Source organism: Stegostoma tigrinum, chromosome 16, assembly GCF_030684315.1.
Source record: "Stegostoma tigrinum isolate sSteTig4 chromosome 16, sSteTig4.hap1, whole genome shotgun sequence".
NCBI classification, from domain to species: domain Eukaryota; kingdom Metazoa; phylum Chordata; class Chondrichthyes; order Orectolobiformes; family Stegostomatidae; genus Stegostoma; species Stegostoma tigrinum.
In genome coordinates, this window is record NC_081369.1 from 65,017,517 (window position 1) to 65,034,842 (window position 17,326).

Here is a 17,326-nt window from a genome sequence, read left to right on the forward strand (position 1 = left end):
AATAGGACTAGAAGGATGCTGTTTTATCCTGTGAACCCCTTCTGCCTTTCATTGAGATAATGGCTGATCCGCGATATACTCCATATATTCTTCCCCATCTTCCTCAAAACCTACAGATAACAAATATCTGTTCAGTACAGTTTCAGATTTAATAATTGATCTATCATCTGTTGCTGTTTGTGTCAGAAATTTCCAAACTACTTCTGCCCTTTGTCTCAAAGATCTGGTTCTAATTTTTAAACAGTGCTTCGGCTCCCAAGTCAATAGAAATTATTTTTGTCTTTCTCTGCTTTAAATGTTTCCCCCTTATTCTTCAAAACTTTAAGCAAACCTCCTCTTCTAAATTTTAGGAACTATGATCATTATTATCACATCCTCTGACAATTTAACCCTTGGAGTGTTTCTATCATTCTGGTAAACCTGCGCTGTACTTTCCCCACAGCCACTATATGTTTCCTTAATAATGCCCACGATTATCCAAATGCTATGTAACCAGGGCTTTGTAAATCTCGGGTATAATTTTTATCGCCTTATTTTTCCAGTCCTCTAGATATAAAACATTGTATTACATTTGTCCTTTTAGTTCTTTTCTGACCCTTCTATGGCATTTTAATGGCCTTTGGATCTCCTCTGTTTCTAGCTTTTCCCATCCATAGAAACGGCTTGTCACAGTTTTACCCTTTGACTGAAACTGTCAGTATCTCTGTAAATGTTCACAACGTCAGTCATCTTTGGCAAATTTGGAATGTGGATTTTCATCTGTTTATCTAAATGTCTGAATAATTGAGCCTCAATCCAGATTCTTGCTGGATATCACCAGTCATATCCTGCCAATTTGAATACTGCCCATTATCCACCTTGTTCCTGCTGCTCAGCCAATTTCCTAACTAGATCAATGATTGCTTTCAGTTCCATAAGCTTCAACTTTAGCCAATGGTTTTTCATGAGACTTTTTCAAATTCCTCATGGAAATTCACATAATAATATTGTTAGAACTGTGCCTTGTTAGTTTTGAGTTTTTAAAGCCTGTGGGCTCCACTGTGAGAGAACTGTTTGTCAGAACAGGGATTTACTAGGATGGTCGCACAAGTTCACTGTAAGGAATTTGATACCTATTGTGAATTTTTTTTTTGTGTTGATGGGTTCCTGCAATGTGTAAGCAATGAGGAGCTGAAAAATTGTTCATAAGTGAAGCTGATTCGTTCTCAGCCAGCTGAGCATTTTGGAACTGGAAGCGATTTACAGAGACAGGTGAGTTAGAGTGTGGTGTGCACATTACAAAAACTTGAACATTGGTTTGACTGCAGGAATAGCAGAGGTCTCTTTATGGCTCACTGTTGCGGTGGGTCGTAACAATATCTGTGGATATTGCCCTGTTCACTGTTTTAGCAATACTTCAAAATTAGGAAGCATGGACTGGGAGCAATTGTTCCATGGTAAAGGCACTATAGACATGTGGAGACTGTTTAGGGAACAGTTGTTGCGAGTGATGAATAAATATGTCCCCTGAGACAGGCAAGGGGGAAGAAAAAGGAACCTTGGATGACGAGAGTGGTGGAGCTGCTCGTCAAAAGGAAGAAGGTAGCTTACATAAGGTGGAGGAAGCTAGGGTCAAGCTCAGCTCTAGAGGATTACAGGCAGGCGAGGAAAGAGCTCAAAAATGGTCTGAGGAGAGCCAGGAGGGGGGGCACGAGAAAGGCTTGGCAGAACGGATTAGGGAGAACACAAAGGCATTTTACACTTATGTGAGGAATAGGAGAATGGTCAAAGAAAGAGTAGGGCCGATCAGAGATAACACAGGGAACTTGTGTGTGGAGTCTGAGGAGGTAGGGGAAGCCCTAAATGAGTTTTTTGCTTCTGTCTTTATGAAAGAAACGAACTTTGTAGTGAATGAAACCTTTGAAGAGCAGGTGTGCATGCTGGAATGGATAGAGATAGAGGAAGCTGATGTGCTGAAAATTTTGTCAAACACTAAGATTGACAAGTCGCCAGGCCCGGACCAGATTTGTCCTCGGCTGCTTTGGGAAACGAGAAAGGCAATTGCTTTGCCACTTGCGAAGATCTTTGCATCCACGCTCTCCACTGGAGTCGTACCTGAGGACTGGAGAGAGGCAAATGTAATTCCTCACTTCAAGAAAGGAAATAGGGAAATTCCCGGCAATTACAGATCAGTAAGTCTCACGTCTGTCGTCTGCAAGGTGTTAGAAAGGATTCTGAGGGATAGGATTTATGACCATCTGGAAGAGCATGGTTTGATTAAATGCAGTTAACACGGCTTTGAGAGGGGCAGGTCACACCTCACAAACCTTATTGAGTTCTTTGACGATGTGACTAGAAAAGTTGAGGGTCGAGCTGTGGATGTGGTGTATATGGACTTCAGCAAGGCTTTTGATAAGGTTCCCCATGGTAGGCTCATTCAGAAGGTCAGGAGGAATGGGATACAGGGGAACTTAGCTGTCTGGATACAGAATTGGCTGGCCAACAGAAGACAGCGAGTGGTAATAGAAGGAAAATATTCTGCCTGGAAGTCAGTGGTGAATGGTGTTCCACAGGGGTCTGTCCTTGGGCCTCTACTGTTTGTAATTTTTATTAATGACTTGGATGAGGGGATTGAAGGATGGGTCAGCAAGTTTGCAGACGACACTAAGGTCGGAGGTGTCGTTGACAGTATTGAGGGCTGTTGTAGGGTGCAGCGGGACATTGACAGGATGCAGAGATGGGCTGAGAGGTGGCAGATGGAGTTCAACCTGGATAAATGCGAGGTGATGCATTTTGGAAGGTCGAATTTGAAAGCTGAGTACAGGATTACGGATAGGATTCTTGGCAGTGTGGAGGAACAGAGGGATCTTGGTGTGCAGATACATAGATCCCTTAAAATGGCCACCCAAGTGGACAGGGTTGTTAAGAAAGCATATGGTGTTTTGGCTTTCATTAGCAGGGGGATTGAGTTTAAGAGTCGTGAGATCTTGTTGCAGCTCTATAAAACTTTGGTTAGACCGCACTTGGAATACTGCATCCAGTTCTGGTTGCCCTATTGTAGGAAAGATGTGGATGCTTTGGAGAGGGTTCAGAGGAGGTTTACCAGGATGCTGCCTGGACTGGAGGGCTTATCTTATGAAGAGAGGTTGACTGAGTTCGGACTCTTTTCATTGGAGTAAAGGAGGAGGAGAGGGGACCTAATTGAGGTATACAAGATAATGAGAGGCATAGACAGAGTTGATAGCCAGAGACTATTTTCCAGGGCAGAAAAGGCTAACACGAGGGGTCATAGTTTTAAGCTAGTTGGAGGAAAGTATAGAGGGGATGTCAGAGGTGGGTTCTTTACACAGAGAGTTGTGAGAGCATGGAATGCGTTGCCAGCAGCAGTTGTGGAAGCAAGGTCATTGGGGACATTTAAGAGACTGCTGGACATGCATATGGTCACAGAAATTTGAGGGTGCATACATTTTGGATCAGTGGTCGGCACAACATCGCGGGCTGAAGGGCCTGTTCTGTGCTGTACTGTTCTATGTTCTATGTTTGACCAGATTTGTCAAGCATGATCTAACTTCTACAAAAGAGAAAATTAATAACTGCAGATGTTTGAATAAGTCTCCCATAGTTGCCAGGTTTTCCTTTTTCAACTTTATTGTTTGGCTGAGTGGTATGTAATTTTCCAATCACAGGCTACAGAATTGTTCGCATTAACAGGATTTGACAAAATCAGCATGGGTTTACAAAAAGGAAATCAGGCTTGGCTAATCTTCTGTAGTGTTTTGAGGATGTCAGCAATAAAATAGTTAAGGGGAGCAAAGTGATATGTTGTATCTGGATTTCAAGAAGGCTTTTGATAAGGCTCTATGTAAGAGGCCAGAGAGCAACATTTAAAACACATACCAGCATAGATTGAGAATTGGCTTTCAGACCAGAAACACAGAGCATGAATAAATGATCCTTTTCTGTGTAGCATTTAGTGTCAGGAACTGCAAAAGTCAATGCTTGGGCCCCAGCTATTCATGATACACACAAATGAATTGGATGAGTGAACCAAATGCAGTATTTCTGAGTTTCCTGATAGCACAAAGCTAGGTGAAATTGAGAGGCAGACACAAGAGAGATTTAGACAAGTTGAATGAGAGGGCAAATGCATGGCACATGTGACATACAACACAGCATGGAGCTGGAGGAACACAACAAGCCCGCCAGGCAGCATGAGAAGAGGTGGAAAGTTGATGTTTCGGGTCGTGACCCTTCTTCAGGCCTGCTGTGTTCCTGCAGCTCCACACTGCTTTGTCTCTGACTCAAGCATCTGCAGCTCTTGCTTTCGCAGATGTGGCAATACCTTGATAAATGTGAAGTTGTACACTTTGGTGTGAAAAACGGAGGGCAAGAATATGATTTAACTGGTCAAATATTGGGAAGTATAGAAGTATAAGGGGAACTAAGTGGCCTTGTACACTGGTCAAGGAAGGTAAACAAGCAGATGTAACAAGTAATTAGGAAGGCAAATGGCATGTTGGCCTTCACTGCGTTGGATTTGAGTTCAGAAGTAGGGCTGCCTTATAGTTACAGAGGTGTTTGGTAAAACCACGTGTGAGATATTGTGTGCATTTAGGTCTCCCTACCTAAGACAGGATATACTTGTCATAAAGGAAATACAGCAAAGATTCTCTCGACTGATACCAGGTAAGGCAGGACTGTTGAATGTCAAGAGATTGTTTTGACTGGGCCTGTATTCACTCGAGTTTATAAGATTGAAAGAGTATCTGATTGAAATATGCAAAGTTCTATTAGGGCTAGATACACTGGATGCAGGGAGGATATCTACCCTAGTTGGTACTGGAGAACTGGGGGCCCCAGTTTGTGTATCCAGTTGGTCATTCAGGACTGTGACCAGCAGTGTGCCGCAAGGATCGGTGCTGGATCCAGCTGTTTTTTGTCATTTATATAAATGATTTGGTTGTGAACATAAGAGGTATGGTTAGTAAGTTTGCAGGCACCAAAATTGGAGGTGTAGTGGACAGCAACGAAGTTTGCCTCAGAGTACAGCGGGACCCTGATCAGATGTGCTGAAGTGTGGCCAGTGGAGTTTAATTTAGATAAATGTGAGGTGCTGCATTTTGGAATGGCAAACCAGGACAGGACTTATACTCTTAAAGGTAAGGTCCTGGGAAGTGCTACTGAACAAAGAGACCTTGGAGTGCAGGTTCTTAGACTAGTGAGGTATGCTTGCCTTGAGTTAAGGAGTTGAGAGATCATGTTACAGCTGCACAAGACATTGGGTTAGGCCACTTTTGGAATACTATGTGCAATTGTGGTCTCCCTGCTATAGGAAGGATGTTGTGAAAATTGAAAGTTTTCAGAAAAGCCGTAGTAGGATGTTGCCAGGGATAGAGGGTTTGAGCGATAGGAAGAGGCTGAATAGGCTGGGGCTATTTTCCCTGGAATGTCAGAAGCTGAGATTGATAGAGATTTATAAAATCACCAAGGACATCGATAGGTGAATAGCCAAGGCCTTTTCCCTGGGTAGGGGAGTCCAAAACTAGAGGGCATTGTTTTAACGTGAGAGGGCAAAGATTTAAAAGGGACCTGAGGGGGAACATTTCCACACAGAGGGTGGTGCGTGTATGGAATGAGCTGCCAGAGGAAGTGGTGGAGGCTGGTACATTACACCATTTAAAAGGCATCTGGATGGGTATATGAATGGGAAGGGTTTGGAGGGACGTGGGCCAAATGCTTGCAAATGGGACGACATTTATTTAGGATATCTGATTGGCATGGATGAGTTGGACCGAAGGGTCTGTTTATGTGCTGGATATCTTTATGACTGAAATGAGGAAATACTTCTTTCCTCAGAACGTGGTCACTTTGTGGAATGACCACCATAGACAAGAGTCACTGAGTATATCGAACAAAGAGATTGGTAAGCGTTTACATAGTAAAGGCATCGAGTGCTATGGAGAGATAATAGGAATATGACGTTAAAACAGACAATTAGCCATGATTGTTTTGAATGTCAGAGCAGATTTGAAGGCCCAAAAGGCCTATGTAGTGATTATAATGATGTCAGCCAGGTGGGCCTCAGAATGAAATCCCTGATTGGGTTGTTAATCTAGTCCAATCAGGAAGCCTTGGCTGACAGATAAGAAATGGAGTGTCAGAGGTTCTGTTCGTTCTAAGGGCTGGCTCTGACGGACCTGGATCAGGATCAGTGTGAAGGACTCAATGTGTGTAAATAAAGGGTGACTTAGTGACAGAATACCAGCCTCTTGTGGAGTTATTTCACCCTGCACCTATGTTTCTAGGTTTACATTGTGAAAGGAGGCTGTTTGGTCTCTTGTTTGCACTTGCTCTCTGAATGAACATAATGATTTAGTGTTGTTCTTCTGCCCTTTCTCCGTAACCCTAAATTTTGTTTCTATTTAAACATTAGAGGTTGGTCATGGAGGATTGTTTTTCCAAACTGGAGGCCTGTGACTATTGGCGTTCTGCAGGGATTCATGCTGGATCCACTGTTGTTTGCTGTTTATATGAATGATCTGGATGAAATTTTAGGCATGGTTAGTAAATTTGTGAATTACACCAAAATTGGTGATATAGTGGACAGTGAAGAAAGTTTCATAAGAATACAACAAGCTCTTGATCAGTTGGGCCAATAGGCCGAGGAGTGGCAGATGGAGTTTAATCTTCGATAATTGCGAGGTGTTACATCTTGGTAAGACAAACAAGGCAGGACTTACACAGTTAATGGCAGGACCATGGGCAATGTTGTCAAACGGAGAGATGTGGGGGTTAAGGTGCCATTTTCACCGTGGTGTTACGGGTAGACAGGGTGATGAAGGCAGCATTTGGTAAGTTTGTCTTCATTGGTTAGAGTATTGAGTGCAGCAGTTGTGACATCATGTTGCTGCTGTTCACGACTTTAGTAAGGCCCCTTTTGGAGTACTGTGTATAGTTCTGGTCACCCTGCTAGCAGAAGGATATTACTAAATTGGGAAAGGTGCAGAAAAGATTTATGTGATATAACAGGACTGGAGGGTTTGAGCAATAAAGAGAGGCTGGCTAGAGTGGGACTTTTTTCCCTAAGAGCGTAGAAGGTTGCTTTGGAGGTTTATAAAATCATGAGGTGCACAGATAAGGTAACTAGCAAAGGTCTTTTCTCAAGGATGGAGAGTTCATAACTAGAGAGCATAATTTTAGGGAGAGAGGAGGAAAATTTAAAAGCGTCGTGAGGGGGACTTTTCCACACAGTGGTTCATGTACTGAATGAACTGCCAGATGAAGTGGTAAGATACAGTGACAATGTTTAAAAGTTATTTGGACAGGTACATGAATAGGAAAGGTTTAGAAGGATATAGGTCAAATGCAGACAAATGGGACTAGTTTACTTTGGTAAACCTGTTTGGTTAGACCAAAAGGTCTGTTCCTGTGCTGTTGTATGACTCTGTGATGCTGTAATTATCTAATGCCCTCTTGGATGCCTTGAGAGTGGAAGTATGGTAGCGAGAGAGAGGATCAGCCTTGATCATGTTAAATGGTGGAATGGGTTCACTTGGCTGCATAGCCTTTTCTTTTTTCCTACTTTCTATTTTTGATGTTTCTAACTGAGCCTGCCTCCACTATGCTTCCAGGCAGTGTGTTCTAGAGCCTGATTATTTGCTGTGTGAGAAAGGTTTTGCTCACATTGCATTTGATCCTTTTGCATATTATTTTGTCTGTGCCCTCACATTCTTAATCCTCTTCCAAGAGCTGCTTTTTGTTGCTTCTGACCAGATTCCTCTCAGTTTTGAAAACTTTATCCAAGTCTCCTCTTGGCCTTTTCTCCTAACTTCACCAGTCTGTCGTCATACCTCATCAATCTACCACATCCCTGAAACCATTGTCCTGAATTTCTTCTGCAGTCTTTCTTTCTCTCTAATGGGTGCACCTTCTTTCTAAAGTGCAGCATCCGGACTATTGCAAAATACTCCAACTAAAGTCTAACTTGTCTCTTATACAGGTTCAGTGTAGCCTCTCTGTTCGTGTAGCCTATGCTAGTATCGATAAAGATTAAGATAGTCTATGCTTCATTAACTGTGATCTCCACTTGTATTGACTTATGCACACGTCCACTTTGATCTTTCTGCTGTTGCACACCTTTTAGAACAGTACCCTTATTTTGTGCTGTTGCCCCATGTTTCTTTTGAGGGAATATATATAAACTGTGTCCCATCAGACTCCTCTTTGGAGATAGTTCATTGTTCAGCTATGGTTTTTCCTCCCATATGTCCAGCCCTATTAAAGTTGGCTCTTTCCCCTTCTTCTCGCTGTGGATTGTCCTTTTCCTTTTCTACTGTCTTCATACACCTTCTGTTACAACCATCACTGTCTCTAAATGCTTCCCCACTGACATTTCTGCTTGGCCCACCTCATTCTCAAACAGAGGTCCAGCGGTGCCGCCTTTCCTGTCAGATTTGGCTCGTAACTCCTGTGGAAAAGTCTAATGAACACAATCTAGGAATGCTTACCCCTCACTGCTCTTTACGGTACCAACCTCCCAGCCTATATTTGACAGATTGAAGTTACCCATTTTGACTTCTATTGAGATGATTACACCAGTCTGATATCCTCTCAGATTTGCTACTGCACCTCTTTACCACTAATGAGTGGTCTGCAGATTAGAGTAAGTGATGTGGTTATGCACTTTTGGTGCCATATTTCTAGCCAAATTGACATACTCCTTGAACTCCCTGGGACACCATCTTTCTGCAGCACTACAATGCTCTCGTTAAACAATGTTACTGCCCCATCTCGTTTCCTTTCCTATCTTTTCTGAAAACCATGTAAGCAGGAATATTCAACACTCAATCGTGCCCTTCCCTGAGCCATGTCTTTGTTAGAGCCACAGCATCATAATTCTGCATGGTAATCTGCACCCATAATTCAACAGTCTTATTAAATATACTTTGTGTTTTCACATGCATGTAGTGTAGCCCTGATTTAGATCCCGTTTCTTCCTTTTTTGCAGATACATCTATTAACTACTTATTCTAATACAATCTATACCTCCCCTTGTTTTGTGAATACTAGTGTTATTCTTTAGTGCACTTGATTGGTTCCCATTCCCACTGATGAATTATTTTAAATTCATCTAATAGCATCAGCAAAACACCATGTGAGGAACTCAATGCTGGCTCTGTTTGGGTGCGACAAGTCTGGTTTATATGGGTGCCATCTCCTCCAGAGCCAATCCCAATTTACGGCGAATCCAAACCCTTTCCTTTGTGCTATGGTTGCTGGAAACTTTCCCACATGTCTCTTGTCTGTCAAGTTGGTTTTGTATGGAGGCTGGCCGGCTTTTCTCTAACCTTCGGCTTCGAATCCAACTCTGAAACCTTGCTTTCTGCTGGCTGTTCAACACTGAATCCTACAGAAGGTCCTTCATGTAGCTATCTTGATATTTCTGCAGAATCAGCTATAAACTATGTCTGCATTTATGGCTAGATTGGTTAGATAGATAAGGACAAAAAGAGTGGAAGTGATATGAGACCAGGACAGGTTGTCATACTCGCAGACTCGGAGAAAACTGCTGTGGACTGGCTGCAGCATGTGTTTGTTCCAACTTGTTTGAATATGCAGCTTTCTGAACCTGGTTTTATGCTTGATTTGAGAGACAGAGAGGAGAGTGGTGCAATATTCTTTAAAGTTTAGGAAATTGAGAGTTTGTCATTGAAATGTCTAAAATTCTCAGGAATTGATAGGTTAGATTTTAGAAACCCATATCTTCTTGCTTGGAGGGTCTAGAATTTGGGATCACAATCAGTATTTATTTATGTTATGGGTGGCTCAGTGAGTAGCACTGCTGTCTTTCAGTGCCAGAGACCTGAGTTTAATTCCAGCCTTCGGTGACTGTGAAGTTTGCACATTCTCCCAAGTGTCCTAGTTCCACCGGATGCTCCAGTTTCCTCCCGCAGTCCAAAGTTGTGCAGGTTTGATGGATGGGCCATGCAAAATGAAGTTTGTGGGAAAAGAATGTGGGGGTATTGGTTTGGATGGATGCTGTTTGGAGTCTTGGTGCAGACTCAATGGGTCAAATGGCCTCTCTCTGCACTGTAGGAATTCTGTGATATTCCTTTTCAGATTGCACTGCATGCAAGTGCCTTAAAGTAATGTTGCTTATATGTGACCCATTCCAAATGCTGTGCAGCTGCAGAGGGAGTTTTGGGTACAGTCTCAAAGCACTTTGGAATGGAATAAGAACTTCCTTCTCTGAGTTTTGAATCTTTGGAATTCGGTATCCCGGGGGCTTTTGAATGTTCAGTTAGTGAGGATGTTCAAGACTGAAGTTAATAGATTTTTAACCACTGAGGAATCAGGGGATGGGGCATAGTTTGGGGGAGAGGAAGCTCTACAATGTGAGGGGTCATGCGACCTTTGTCCAGCCCTCATTTCATACTTGTCTCATTGCTATTCTAATAAGCTGGTGATAGAAAGTCAGAGGTTGTGTAGTTGGTTTCATGGGTTTTTTTTTTCATTGTTGCAGAGACGATGATGACATTAATGATGTCACCTCAATGGCTGGAGTTAATCTGAGTGAGGAAAGTGCCAACATTCTTGCAACTAACTCCTATTTAGTTGGAACACAGATTCGCTCATTTAAAGATGAAGCTTTTCTGGCTAGTGGTCCTCTGCACAGACGCATCCTAGAAACAGGTAAGGGAACCATAGTTTCAAATAGGTTTGAGCTAATTTAGATCTGTGTATATCCAACCACCTGAATAGAAACTGAAGTGTGTAGTCCTTCTGTCAGGTGAAGGTAAACATCACAAAATTCTCTGGCAAAAGTCAGACCTTTCGTGTTGATTCACGTTCACGAGATAAATAGCCTCTCTCTTTACTTTGATAATATTGAACTGGGTGCACTTCAAGTTAATAAATCACCCAGTTGAATGAGATACATCCATGGATATAAGAGGGAAATAAGGGTGGAAATTATGAAGGCAGTGGCCATAATATTCCAGTTCTCCTCAGATATATGCCTTGGTGCCAAAAGCTGCAGAATTGCAAATGTTACACCTGTGTTGAAAAAGAGTCTAAGGATAAACTCAGCAAGTATAGGCTATACCTTCAGACTCATCTGCAGTACATTTTCAGAAATCATAATCTGGGACCCAGTTAACAAACGAGAGCAGCTGAGCAACACCACTACTGACTGAACTGGTTGACTCCTAAAGGACACAGTTGCTAGACTGGGTTTGCAACAGGTGGTGAGGGAACCAGCAAGAGGGAAAACCTTGACCTCATCCTTACCAATGTGCCAGGTGCAGATGCATCTATCCATGGCAGTATTGGTAAGAGTGACCATTGCACATTCCTTGTAGAGATGCGTCCTGTCCTCACATTGAGAATATTTTGCATCGTGTTACGTGGTATTATCGCTGTGCTAAAAGAATAGACTTGGGACAGGTCTAGAGCTCAAGACTTGGCATTCATAAAGTGCTGTGGGTCACCACATAGTCATGCTCTAACACAACCTGCAACCTCTTGGCCTGACAAATATCCCCAATTTGTCATTACTGTCAAGCCAGGGATCAACCTGGTTCAGTGGAGAGTGCAGGAGGGCATCCCAGGAGCAGTACCAGGAATACCTGAAAAATGAGCTGGTGAAGCTGCACAACAGGACTACTTGTGTGCCATACAAAATAAGCATTATATGGTAGAGTTAAGCGATTCCACAACAGGTGGATCAAATCAGCTTTGCAGTCCTGCCACATCCAGTCATGAATGGTGGTGGATAATTAAACAACTTGCTGGAGGAGGAGGCTTGGCAAATGTGGAAATTATGAAGGTACTGACTAAACTGAATGATGGAAGACCCCAGCATACCAGTGCAAAAGATAAAGCTGAAACATATGCAGCAATCCTCTGCCTGAGGTGCCGAGTAGATGATTAATCTCTGCCCCCTCCAGTGGTCCCTAGCATTACACATACCAATTTTCAGCCAACTTACTTCAGTCTGCATGATACCTGGAAATAGCTGGAAGCAATGGATACTGAAAAGGCTATGAGCCCTAACAACATTTCAGCAATAGTACTGAAGAGTTATGCTCCAGAATCTGATGTACCCCTGTCCAAGCTGTTCGAGTATCGCTACAACACCGGCATCTACCTGATGTGGAATATTATCCAGGTTTGACCTGTACCAAAAAAAGCATAACAGTCTTGGGCTGAAACGGTGTGAGTGATGTTATTGCCACACAAATGCCAGCAATGACTATCTCCAAAAGGGAGAATCTACCTATTACCCCATGATATTTAATAGTATCATCACTGAATCTCCCACTTCCCACATCCTGGGCTTACTGTTGACCAGAAGCTGACTTAGACCAAATATACAAATGTTAATGTTACAAGAGGTGGTTGGAGCCTGGGAATCTTGCAGTAACTAACTCATCTCTTGACTCCTGAGAGCCTGTTCACCATCTATGAGACACCAGTCAGGAATGTGATGGAATGCTCCCCACTTACCTGGATGGTTGCAGCTCCATCAACACAAGAAGCTTGACATGATCCAGGACATAAGAGCCTGCTTGATTGGTATCACATCCACAAGCATCCATTCACTCCACCCCCATATGGATTGCATCAGTTCAAGTTGGCAGCTCACCACCACCTTCTGAAGAGGCAGCTAAGGATGGGCAGTTAATGCTGCCTGAGTCAGCAAGGCCCATGTTCCTGGAGTGAAAAAAAGTGGTCACTTGACCAAATGTGAATTCAGCAGGTGATGTTTAACTAGCTTCCTTCTGATTTTAGATTAATTAACAGAGAATTGACAAATTTCTGTACATGGACTTCAAAAAGGTATTGGATAAGATGCAGTCGATCATGCTTATCACACAGTTGGAGTCCATGGAACACAAGAAACAGTGTCAACCTAGGTACTAAGTTGGCTGACAGAAAACAGTAGTGGTGATCAGTAGTTTGCCTCTGGAAGAAGTTAGAAAGAATGGTTTTCTATTGGTTGGCAGTCTGAAGACCAAAGTCAAACACATTCTTGGAACCTGGAAAGTACAAACTGTCATGGACAATGTGCAAAATGACCATCCAGAATGAAGAATTGTCCTCGTTGCCTGTGAACTCAGTCACTTCAACATTGATATTGCTGCCTTTCAGGAGACTTAAAGGGCAGCTGAGGGAACATCTTCTCCTGGAGAGGAAAACTAGAGGATCAACTTGGGATGTATGGAATTGGATTTGCTGTCAAGAACAAACTTGCCAACCAGCTCTTGGAGCTCTTTGGTGGCATCAATGAACAACTCATGACTCTATGCCTACTGCTTGCTGTAAAACAGGACATGAATGCTGTGCTGCAACTCTTAATGCCATAGATGAGTCCAAAGAAGGCTTCTACACTACTGTGGACACTATCCTTACCGACTTTCCTCAGGAAGATAACAGTATTTTCCTTAAGACTTCAACACCAGAGTTGGAGAGAATGCCCAACTCCGGAAAGGATGGAGTTGGAAATTAACACTCTGGTGGGATTCTTCTGCTTATCAAATAGATGGAACACTAGCTGGTCATCCCTAACACTCTGTTCCACCAAAAAGACAAATTCAAGACGACTTGGAGGCAGCCATAATCAAAGCACTGGTATATGATCGACCACATGATTGCTTGATCCAAAAACCAAAACGATATCTTTGTTGCCAAAGCAATGACCAGTGCAGAGAACTGCTGGACAGACTATTGGCCCACTTGCTGCTTATTGTCCATCAGATGTGACTAGTAGCAGCTCAGAAGAAAGCTCAATTTTGAGCAGCTTCAAGAACAAAGTGAACCTGCAACAATGACTTATCAAAATCTCCGAAGAGTTCACTTTAATGGAGTGGAGGAAATCTGGAATAAACTGAAGACAGTCATTGTCTCAGGCAGTGAAGAAACGATTGGCTACAAAACCAGGAAAAACCAAGTCTGGTTCGATGTGAATGACTATGTAATCCAAGACCACCTCCACTAGGACAGGAAAGCTCTCTGTGCCTCACAAAACAGCATCACTAGTGAGGCAAAGAAGAGAACTTATCAAACAGCAAAGGTAGACTTACCAAGAAAAGTTAAGGAAATCAACAGCCTGGTAGACAGAGAAAGCTAAGGAACCGCAACTCATTGCTGACAAGCTCGACACCTAGGGTCTCTTCAGTAACAGCATTCATCAACATTCTTGGCCTCCTCGATGTCCGGATGTCAGTGAAGGTTCTCTAGTAATATGGTAGAATCGCTTGAGGTCAAGACAGTTCGAGCATGGATGTGTCATTGCCTCCGACCTTTTCTCCATTCATCACCACCACCATTATTATTCTTGTCAAGAGCAAGCTTCCCAGTGATGTGGACATTGTCTACAAGATGGACAGAAATCTTCTCAACCTCAACCAGTTGAACTTGAAGAAGAAAACAACACAACCTCATCTGTGGAACTTCACTGTGCAGATGACAATGTCACCTCTGTCTCAGAAGACATTTTTCAAGCCTCCCTCAATTCTGTTATGGAAGCATAGCAAAGAATTGGTCTCACACTCAACCTCAAGAATTTGCAAATCCTTTAAAATCCTTCCCGGGTCACGTTCCAGGACGTCCTACATCAAGATCAACTGAGAAATTGTGCCAAATGTGGAACATTTTCCCTGACTTGGGAATCAACCTCTCATCTCAAGCCGACATTGATCAGAGATAACAAAGTGTGACGCTGGATGAACACAGCAGGCCAAGCAGCGTCAGGAGCACCAAAGCTGATGTTTCGGGCCTAGACCCTATACTCTCCTCTCCACCTATCATCTTTTCTCTCCAAAAAGCTCTGATGAAGGGTCTAGGCCTGAAACGTCAGCTTTTGTGCTCCTGAGATGCTGCTTGGCCTGCTGTGTTCATCCAGCTTCACACTTTGTTATCTTGGATTCTCCAGCATCTGCAGTTCCCATTATCATTGATCAGAGATGCAGCATTATGTTGAATTTGCAAGTGCCTCCTTCAGACACCTAAGTATGGGAGTCTTTGATGACTCTGACAACCGTGCTGATTCTACAATATAAGGCAGTCATCCTTTTGACTCTTTTACATGGCTCCAAAATGTGGACTTGTGTACAGGTGCCACCTCAAGGTCCTGCATCTCCAGAAGGTCTTTGACAAAGTGTCACTCAGGAGGCAGCTGAGTAGGTTAAGAGCACATGGTGTTAAGGGCAAGATATTGGCATGGCTACGGGATTGGCTGGATGGCAGAAAGCAGAGTGGGGCCAAACGGGTCTCTCTTCAGGATCGCAGCTGGTGACTGTTTCCCTTGTATGTCTATTGATGTGAACAGGGCAGTGACATCAAACGATATAAGGGTCTCTTCCTCCTCTATCTTTACGTCTTCAATGGAGTTGAGTAATTTTTGGGCTGAGTGGATGGAGTGGGGTGATTTGTTGACTAGGTGCTTGAGTTTTCTTTGTAGTTCTCTGGCTAATCTGTGTAATGGAGTGCCTGGTAGGGAGACTATGGGTCTGAGGGGGACTTTTGGCTTGAGTACTTTAGGGAGGCCATAGAATTGGAATGTGTTGGTTCCTTCGGGTTTCATTCTTAAGTCTGTTTTGTTGATCTGTCCTGTTTAAGTCTTTGTAGCGTGTGGAGGATTTTGTTGCCTATTTGTGGTGTCAGGTCAGTTGGTACCAGTCAGTATGTGTTCTCGTCGGCGAACAGTGCTTGTGCTTTGGAGATGTAGTCTTTTTATTCATTATCACTGTCATGCGCCCTTCGTCTGCAGGTAGTATCGTGATGTTCTTGTCCTTTAATCTGTCCAGGGCTTGTCTTTCCCATGTGTTGCGGGTGTTGAGTTCCCTCTTTCTGGTTAGTGTCGGGACTACTGTCTGTCTTATAGCTTGTTGTGTTTCTTCGTTGATATCATTGGTCTTGATTGTGGCCTCCAGTGTAGTTAGCCATTCTGTTTTGTGGCCTCCAGTGTAGTTAGCCATTCTGTTTTGTGGCCTCCAGTGTAGTTAGCCATTCTGTTTTGTGGCCTCCAGTGTAGTTAGCCATTCTGTTTTGTGGCCTCCAGTGTAGTTAGCCATTCTGTTTTGTGGCCTCCAGTGTAGTTAGCCATTCTGTTTTGTGGCCTCCAGTGTAGTTAGCCATTCTGTTTTGTGGCCTCCAGTGTAGTTAGCCATTCTGTTTTGTGGCCTCCAGTGTAGTTAGCCATTCTGTTTTGTGGCCTCCAGTGTAGTTAGCCATTCTGTTTTGTGGCCTCCAGTGTAGTTAGCCATTCTGTTTTGTGGCCTCCAGTGTAGTTAGCCATTCTGTTTTGTGGCCTCCAGTGTAGTTAGCCATTCTGTTTTGTGGCCTCCAGTGTAGTTAGCCATTCTGTTTTGTGGCCTCCAGTGTAGTTAGCCATTCTGTTTTGTGGCCTCCAGTGTAGTTAGCCATTCTGTTTTGTGGCCTCCAGTGTAGTTAGCCATTCTGTTTTGTGGCCTCCAGTGTAGTTAGCCATTCTGTTTTGTGGCCTCCAGTGTAGTTAGCCATTCTGTTTTGTGGCCTCCAGTGTAGTTAGCCATTCTGTTTTGTGGCCTCCAGTGTAGTTAGCCATTCTGTTTTGTGGCCTCCAGTGTAGTTAGCCATTCTGTTTTGTGGCCTCCAGTGTAGTTAGCCATTCTGTTTTGTGGCCTCCAGTGTAGTTAGCCATTCTGTTTTGTGGCCTCCAGTGTAGTTAGCCATTCTGTTTTGTGGCCTCCAGTGTAGTTGTAGTTCAGTCCCCGGGTGAAAATGGCTTTTTCCACGTCTGTCAGTTTCCTGTCAGAGAGGTTCCTTATCCATGTGTCAGTTCGGTTGTTGTCGTTTTTATGGGTAAGTGTGGTTAGCTTGTCTTCCAGGGTCTGCCTTTTCTTGGCTCTTGTGGGCTGTTGGCTGATGTTAGTGGCTCGCTCCATGTCAGTTGTCCAGTCTTGATTGGTAGCTTCCTGGAATAACGTTTTTGGCACGTAATTTCTGTTGTATTTGTGGAGCTGGTTGTGGAGACCATTTTATTGTTTGTCACCATCCTATTCACATCAATAGATGTGCCACTACCAAGTGAAACAATGACAACACGACTTCAACCAGAACACGATCCCAGTGAAGCCATCTCCAAGGACACCATGCTTAAACTACTGGACTTATGCCTGACCACCCTCTTCACCTTCAACGGCCAAACATACCAGCAAATCAACGGGACACCCATGGGATCTTCTGTCTATGGACTCCGAGCAGAAGCAGCGATGCAAAGACTGGAAAGGACTGCCCTTCCGCAAATCCAAAGTAAACTGTGGGTACGCTATGTGGATGACACCTTTGCTATCATTAAATGGGC

General features: G+C 43.4%; 1 protein-coding gene across 6 annotated transcripts in view; it reads left to right on the forward strand.

The window, feature by feature from the left end:
- Positions 1-17,326, forward strand: part of LOC125460101 (transcription initiation factor TFIID subunit 4-like) — a 445,881-nt gene that overhangs the window by 70,917 nt on the left and 357,638 nt on the right. For all 6 annotated transcript variants that reach the window (XM_059651796.1, XM_059651795.1, XM_048547209.2 and 3 more), the window contains one exon: positions 10,502-10,671. In XM_059651796.1, coding sequence (XP_059507779.1) covers positions 10,502-10,671 — 170 coding nt within the window. The remainder of the gene's footprint in view (positions 1-10,501; positions 10,672-17,326) is intronic.